Genomic DNA, 8,696 nt, shown 5'->3' with positions numbered 1-8,696 from the left:
AGGTCAAAGCTCACGTCATATTCGAACGGAAATAAATAATCCTAGAAAAATGATAGTTTGTGGACGATACAGACAAGAAAGACATATTAGACGCAGTTCGCGATGCCTTGAACATGGTCGTCATTAATATTTAATGTCGACTTATTTATTTTATTTTTTATCAAATGTATTTTTTTTATTGTTTATGTAATATATTTTATTTTAATATTTATATAATACATTTTATTTTAATGTGTAATATTTAAGTTAATTTTTATTATTTAATTAAGAATATTTAATTTTAATTATATAAATATATATATATATAATTTTTATTTTATTTTAATTATTTAGTTTAGAAATTTTAATTTTAATTTTAATTTTAATTATATATATAATATATATTATAAAATTAATATTTGAATAAGTTAAAATAGGAAGTGAGGTATTGTAAAAAATTTGAATAGAGGTAGAATATATTGAGAAAATGAACATAGAAATATGGTAGAATTAGAAAGAGTTCCTATTTTGGATCTTCATGATTACTACCAATCATATGATTTTCTGCTAAATCAAAAATTCTACAAATAATTTTTTTTTTCACTCAAATCACCTTTAACAAATTAATATTTTCTAGTTAGTCTTTTGTTAGACAGCTAATTTAACCATTTTTTCTTTTAAAATAAATTAAACATTTTAATGACAAAATTTGACTTATGAAAAACAAAGAAAGAAGCAATGTGAAAAGCTAAAGATATCATCATCAGCAAGTGGTTCTTCTAAACAAAAGATGTTTTATGTACAAGGATGAGATCCATCAATGGCTGGAAGGCTGCACAGAAATAAAATCATCTTAAGATAAGAGAAAAGAATCCCAACAAGTTCCTGGAAGAACAGAGTATATTGACACAATTTATATTTACAACTTCTCTCGTGTTTTCATCGTCTTCCATCATATCCTTCAAATTTGTTTGATTTTTTTTTCAAGATCAGGAAGAAGGAGATGAATGAATGGAGGTATCAGGTAACATTGCAACCGTGACTATGAAGTATTCACATCCGAGTGGGAGATCATAGGGGTTTGAAGACATGTTCAAATTCAACCGACCATTGCCTCCTCCTCCTCCTTCAGGCGGTGGTGGTGACCCTCCAGTAGTGGCTGCAGTCTTGACAGTTTGTCTTTCGATGTGCACAATCTGACCAATAATGTAGCTTGGCTGGTTTGGGAGATGATTGGTAAAGAGAGCAACCGATTCAGCAGAAAGATAATAGTTAGGGCAGCTCCTATGTATAGCCTCATAGTGTCCTGATGCTGAATTGAGAACAAATGCAGCTATTTCGTGGACTTCCAATCTCCCAAATGATATCTTCTCTTTGCTGGCCTGCAAACAAACACTTCACATCTAACATAACCGTTTGCCAATGTTTAAATTAAACAATATCGGTCTTTTTGGTGGTTATATGCACTAAGAGGAAACTTGTTTGCGATGTTTCTCATATAGGAACACACATACAGATCATATCACCTATTGGGATTAATTGAAATAATTTTCAACTTGAAAAAGAAAAGAAATCTCATGTAGTTTTACCTGCTTTTCAAGTTGGTGTTTTCTGTACAGAGTATTAACTAACTCTTTCTTTTCTTCCAACTCCTTCTTAAGTTGCTCGTTTGCAGCTTCGGCTTTAGAGTACCTCTCAATAAGTTCTGCACGATGCCTTGATAAGACACCAACTTTATCAGCTAGTACTCGGATACATTCACGGAATTCAGAAGCACCTTCATCTTCAACATCACCAGTGGTGGAACTGAACCAATAGGAACAAAAGGGAGTTAGGAAAATTATTTTGATGCTAAAAGATAAAAGAAGATGAATGAATATGTAAACTAAACTAAAATGATAGGGTCGAATTCAGGATATGCCACTTAAACAACACACACTATATCTGTTCAGCTACCAGTGTAGACATGCAATTTGATAATTACAAAAATTCCACAATTAGTTCCAACTCTCAAGATGTGGAGAGTTTTTTAAAAGCATAGCGGCCCAATTTGGAAACATTTTTGTTACTGAATCTCGGAGACCATCAATTGATTCAGACCAATTTCTTATACACTGACTTTCTAAATATCATCCCATCAGGATCCTTACCTATATCATCAACCTTACCTAGATCATCCTTTTGTCACATTTTGTTTCAAAGGGATGAAGGAAGATACTACATCAAGTTGTTTATAAGGGCCAATTGTCGTTCATGTATGATCCATACTAGATTTAGCCATGTGCTCTTCCAATATACTATTCAACCCTCTATGATCATGCTTGAATATCCATCATTCGAGTCTCCAACAATTATCCATATATGACATTTCCAAATGAAGCCGGACATTAACGATTCAACATGAGATGCATGCTTTGACAAATTATTGAACAGAGATTACTGAATAAGATTATTACATGAAGGTCAAACAGAATCCTAGTCTCATAGAATAATATTTCATCTCTCAATCTCACTAAAACATTGATGATGCCAGCTAATTGAAAAATGCTTAATTGAATTGATGTCCATGGTTGTAGATATATCTTATTTCAGAATTTCTTTCTGGTGGTACTCAGTCTTTTTGCATGTTCCACCATCATAGTCAACAACGATTTCAAAAAAACATTATAAAAATGTAAACTTACTTGGCCAAAGATTGAGCTAGAGTTCGCAGAGATTCAGAAAATGAAGCAATTCCACCCGAAGATATACAAGTACGCAATCTTTCAAAAAGGCTACGCATCTTTACAGCAGAGGCACGCAAAGCACTATACTCAGCCGCCCTTCTGTCAGCAGCACATAGGTGAGTCTGGGCTTCCTCTCTAGCCTCGTGCAGACAGTTCTCCAAATGAGCGCAATTCATCTGCAAATAAATTAAAACGTTAAATAAATTTGACCAGGTCCACAGGCACTGTATAAAATTACAACCTGAGATTCATCTAGAAGCTTCCGACTGAGATCCAACTCCTTCTCGAGCTTATCAACCTCTTCTGTCACATCTTTTAGTTTTATTTCTGTTTCACTTAGTTGATTTGACTTCTCTTTAATTGCATCTTGCAGTTCCACCACAAGATCGCCAACCGCTTTGGAATCTGAACCTTGTTTCTGTAAAGCATCTGAAGCCGCGACATTTTTTCCATCATCATCATTATTGTGTGGCGATGGTGGTGGCGGCGTTTCCATCATTGATGTATCTAAATGGGGATTTAGACTAGAAGAGGAGTCTGTCATATTCTCATCCAATCCAGTCGGTTTCGTGTAAAGACCAACTTTTGCATGTAAAGGATCTGTTACAGACGAACCCTCATCCATGGATTCACCCGAGAGTTCTGGTTTACTAGATGAAGCTGGTGGGGAATAATGATCAGACAATTTCAGCTCCAATTCGCGAATCCTTTTCTCATATGAATCGCATTGAATTTGCTTATCCTTGAGCAAAGAGTGAAGCTGCTTCTCATACTCGTCTTTCAGTTGTAAAGCATCAGTTGTTTTGTCAGTTGCCTTTTTCAATGCACTTTCTATATTACTATCATCAAGCAATTCGATTTCCACTTCCAGGCTTAAGGTACAAATTCGGGCTAAAGCAGAAGCTAGATCAGCTTTCAGCTTAGCATTCTCAACTTCCAACTTACTAGTTCCAGCAATCTCGAATAATTCAGAACCTTCACCTGCAGCATCTGCAGCATTCTCTTCTCCTCCAGCAGAATAAACACTATCGTTAGACCTTGACAATGAAACCTTCGCGGAAACTAAATGTTCTGGAGCATAACGATCTAAATCAGTGATATCAATATCAAGCAAGTTGCAATCAAACGGAGCTATGTCCACGTGGCACTGGTTCGGAGTATCGTATAATCCCATTGTTGATAAAATATCCCTAGGAATATACGAATTATGCACTTTTAGAAATTCCTCACGTCTCCTAACCTCAGTCTCTCTATTGGTCGCGAGCTTTTCCGCCAGCTGTCCTGCCATTCCCATATAGAGTTTCATCGAAGCCTTTCTCCTCACTATTTCCGCAAAGCAAGCTCTGTACGCCGGGCCGATGCCACGGACTATCCTCAAGAACTCAAATTGTTCGCTCTGGCGTTTCATCGCTTCTGTGAAAACAGAGAACTTGTAACGAATATCTTTTATCGTGTATTGAACGTATGCCATTTTTTGCATATAGTTGTGCACAAAGTGATTCATCTCGTTCTTTTTATCTTTGGAGAAATCCAGAAGACGTGAAACTGCACTGTCGCAAGCCTCCATTTTTGGAAGACAGATACTGTCATGACCGTCATATATCGGGCCCAAGGCTGAGACTGCATCGTGTGGACGAAGTGAAGGGGATAATTGGTTGGAAAGACAGTCGTCGATTAGCTTCTTCACCATATTGACATCTTTGCTGCATATATGAGAGAACTAGGTAACATATTAAGAGCATACTGAAGCAACAAAACTTATAGCTTAATCTACATAATTAAGTGCTTATTTGAATTATGTTCATATAATAATTGTTATATAAAATCACTTAATTATTTTAGATTAAGCTGAGAGTAAGCTAGAAAGTCAGGCTTTTAACTAGGTAACAGTAAGGGCATGCAAGAGACAAGTTTAACCCTATTAAATAAATCAAATTATGCCACTATACAAGGGTAAATAATATTTTAAGTATTTTTCCGACATTTAATCAACTCAACTTACACTAAGTACCTTTTCTTTTAAAGTGAGACGATTTTCATTAACCTCTTATGAGTGGGCGAAACCGCACACATCTGAGGAAGAGAAACCAATCAAATATGCACAAGTTCTGACAACAATGTTTATCAAAAGTTATAATTTCGAATCAAACTGAATCGAAAAGCAAAAACATCAATAAGACAAAAAGAGTCACGAAACCATTCATCCTTCTCCAAAGAGCCTACTTCCTCAAGTGTCACCGCCCCTTTGGGAGCACGTACATACATCAAATACTTGAAAGATATTTTTATTTGGTTATTCAGCATTTATTGTACACACTATACACATTAATCTAATTCGACAAAAGTTTTCAATATTCAGCACCTAACTTTCAATTCTATCTAACTAACCACCCTAAGGCATTTTAGCAAATTATGTGAGAATTAGTTCATAAGCATATTCAAGAAGAAGAAGAAGAAACATGCTAACCTTAGAGATTGCATTATGCTCTTTTGTTCATGAATATACGGGTAATGTTCCTTAATGGCGTTTTCCAAATCAACTATAAGATAAGAAGCTTTACTAGCAAACAATTGTTCAGCGCTTTGCTTTAGTTCTCCAAAGTCTTGTTTAAACTCGGAAACCTTGTTCTCAAACTGTTTGTGAGAACCACTACAATCATCCACCACCTTCCGCAAGTTGCCTTCTTTCACAAAATCAAGCAAGCACTTACGGGTAGGAGTTATTAAGGAAGGGTGAAGTCTGCATGTTCTCAATTTGTCTATGTCCCTTCCAAAGTTCATCAATAGGCTGGAGTGGCTTCTATTTTGATGAGTATAACACTTCATGAAATCCATGTAGTTTTGGAGAATCATCCGATAGAAATGATCCAAAATTCCTCTCGCTATCTTCAATGCTCTATCCTGCACCTTTTGCTCCAGGAGGAGCCTCTCGCAGTTTTCGAGTTTCAACTGGGTGCGACTGTAAATCGAGTGGCCACGCTGGTAATGGTACCTGAATATTCTCTCATAGGAAGGCAATGCTTTTAGGGCAGGATCTGAAGCATCATCTAAAGGATGAGGATTTGATGACGATGATGATGGAGGTGAAGGCTCTGGGATTTCAGCTATTTCAATCAGCTCAGGGGAAGGAGGTATTGAGTTGCTTCTCATCCTCGATTTATTGAACAAGAAAACTTCATGATCATCAGATGGAAGCTTATATGAGGAAAGCGGTTTTAGGGTTTCCAATTTCATTTCCAAACATAACAGCAGCTGATCATTTATTTGAATTCCAGATACTGGTTCAAGGAATCGCTGGATTGCCTCAACTAGAGTACATTCATCACAATCCAGTTCGATTGAGTGTCCATTTTCAGCAATACGAACTAGAAGTCTCCCCCGCTGAACCACATCCTCAGAAACAATGGAATCCATCAAGAAATTCTGATTTCTTCGGACAATCCAGAGACCAACTTCACAACAGATTATCTATTCCGATACCTCAAACAAACCCTCCGAGAAGTAGTTACCTTTTCCTCACCACTTTGTCAGCAGGAAATTCGCAAGTTCGAATAATACAAACCCATAAACCCTCGATTTTGATGTTGGGACCACGACTGACTTTATCAAGCCCCAATCCCAATCCGAAAACCGAGGATTTTGTTCACAAATCACCAACTTCCTTCCCCCCCCCCCGATTGAATGCGAAATTTGGATAATCTTCAGACCCACCACGAATATTTAGCCCCAATTAAAACAAATTACCTTCCTTTATGCAGAAATCCACAAAAGAGATAGCCTAGGTCTTCACCCACAACAAAATCTAAGTGGTGAATCTCTGAAATCAGAAACGAAAAAGGGTAGAACATAAAATCAGATTAATATAACAATGGAAGTCGAAACCTTTTGAGGATAATCTGAATCCCCAGGTGAGTATAATTAACAAAGACCGGATGAATCAATGAATGACGTGCATAAATAGATAAAGAACGAGAAGGTAGAGGTGGTTTACTTCAAAATGGGTAAGAAGAAGAAAACCCACCCACGTATGTTTATTTATATTCCTGCGAAATTCTATATATATAAATATATATATATATATATAAAAGAAATCGTGTTCGCTGCTCTACTCGTTTATTCAGAGAATATTTTATTTGCAGGAGATCCTTCTGTAAGAAAGAAGTAATCATCCGGCGGTACAAAGAACAAAAGAGAGCAGATTACTCTTCTCTCTTTCTCTCTCTATAATAAGGTTAGATGAAAGGAAACCACGTCTGGCTGCCTCTTATGAAATTCCCAGACTACTCCAGATCTTCTATGATCTTATTGAATATATTTTTATTTAAAATTAGTAGTAGAAATTGTATTTTAGATTACGAGATTATTGGACTGTTTAGTTATTTTACCTTTTAATATTCAATTATTTAAAATAAATAGCTATATATATTTGGGCCATTACAAACATGTTTTGGGTTGTTTGGACTTGTTAATTATTAAAAGCATGAATGTGAATGATAATTTATATCAAAATTGTTTATAAACTTATAAGTTTTAAAAAGTTATTTTTAATAAAATAAAATGGGACAACATGTTAATCAAGTAGCCCGCAAACTAGGCGCATAATTTGTCGTGTTACGGGCTCGAATTCAAGACCTTATGGAGACTGAGAATATTCAAATTTTATTATCTAGACTAGAAAAACAAAATTCTCTATTCTAACCTAGCGACAACAAGAGGTAGATAGATATCCTCAACCTTGAGGTTCTGGGTTTGAACTCGTCTAACAAATTATGCGTCTGATTAAATTGTTAAGTGTAATTGCGGACCTAGCGTTCTAACAAAAAAAAAATATATGTTTGTGTAATCTAGATAATTTAAAAAATATAAGTTATTAATTAAACAAATTGTTGGATTAAAAAAATGAATTAAAATATTTTTATATTTAAAATTTAAATTGTATAAAATAAACTAAATGCATTTTATAAATTAAAAGATAAAACTACAAGTAATTAATATGATAAGTTTTTCTTCTTCAAAATAATCAAATAACCTATGCACAACCAAGCTACAAGTAGGAATAGATTGAAAAATATTTTGTCCTTATAAATTCCTAATGTCAAATATAAATAATGTTGTATTTTGATATAGAAAAACTATTAGTTTTTTATATACATTTTTTAGTCTAGATTGAGAAAGATTTATTTTTTAATATTGACAAAATTATAAATATTTAATCAATAAATTAGATAATATCAAATATCATTTTAGTAAAGAATATTTAAGTGAAATATAATGTGATAAGAGAAAAATTAGATAAATATAATACAAAATAAAAAAGACTTGTCTAAATAAATAATAAAAAAAGTCTATTTAAAAACACTGTTTACAAACCCATAAATTGGAAAATATGGATGAATTTGAACCCAAAAAAATGTCAATAGTTTATTTAGAAGAAAAAAATATTTCATTGGATTATTAATAAAATAAGATAATATTTTAAAATATAATTTATTTATACATGTATTCATATATTTTATAATATTTTTTCATTCAAAATTTTTTGCATACCTAAATAAAATTTAACTTTAATAAATTATAAACATATATAATACAAAAAAAAATGTGAGTTATAATCTTGCCACATCTGAAATGAAACTATAACATATGATTTATATTCATATATTATTATTATTATTATTATTATTATTATTATTATTGAAACTAACATTTATCTCTTGTATTTGTACGAATAATAATATAAAGCCAAAAAAAAAATTAAAATTTGATTTTATAATTTAATTTAATATTTTTTTATCTATATTCACTCGTTTTATTTAAAATTATTTTGTTATTTTTTATGCCTACCCAAAATAATATAAATTGAAACATTCATTAGGTAGAAATAAAAATAATTTCGATAAAACAAATCTTCAAACATTAAATTTTGGATTAAATTATCAATCAAATATAAAGTTATACTTATGTCTAATATTACTTATTATTATATACTTA

General features: G+C 33.1%; 1 protein-coding gene across 1 annotated transcript; it reads right to left on the bottom strand.

Moving 5' to 3' along the window:
• Positions 1–714: 714 nt before the first annotated feature.
• LOC124910726 (autophagy-related protein 11) lies at positions 715–6,938 on the bottom strand. The gene is made up of 5 exons (XM_047451405.1): positions 5,173–6,938; positions 2,947–4,408; positions 2,664–2,881; positions 1,569–1,785; positions 715–1,361 (listed from the first exon to the last, which is right to left on the bottom strand). The coding sequence occupies exons 1-5, from the start codon at positions 6,117–6,119 to the stop codon at positions 969–971; spliced, it is 3,237 nt and encodes a 1,078-aa protein (XP_047307361.1). The 5' UTR covers positions 6,120–6,938; the 3' UTR covers positions 715–968.
• Between the last annotated feature and the right edge of the window lie 1,758 nt (positions 6,939–8,696).

Source organism: Impatiens glandulifera, chromosome 7 (genome assembly GCF_907164915.1).
Source record: "Impatiens glandulifera chromosome 7, dImpGla2.1, whole genome shotgun sequence".
Taxonomy (NCBI): Eukaryota; Viridiplantae; Streptophyta; class Magnoliopsida; order Ericales; family Balsaminaceae; genus Impatiens; species Impatiens glandulifera.
The sequence above is the reverse complement of the archived record's forward strand: the minus strand, read 5'-3'. Positions and strand labels throughout refer to the sequence as shown.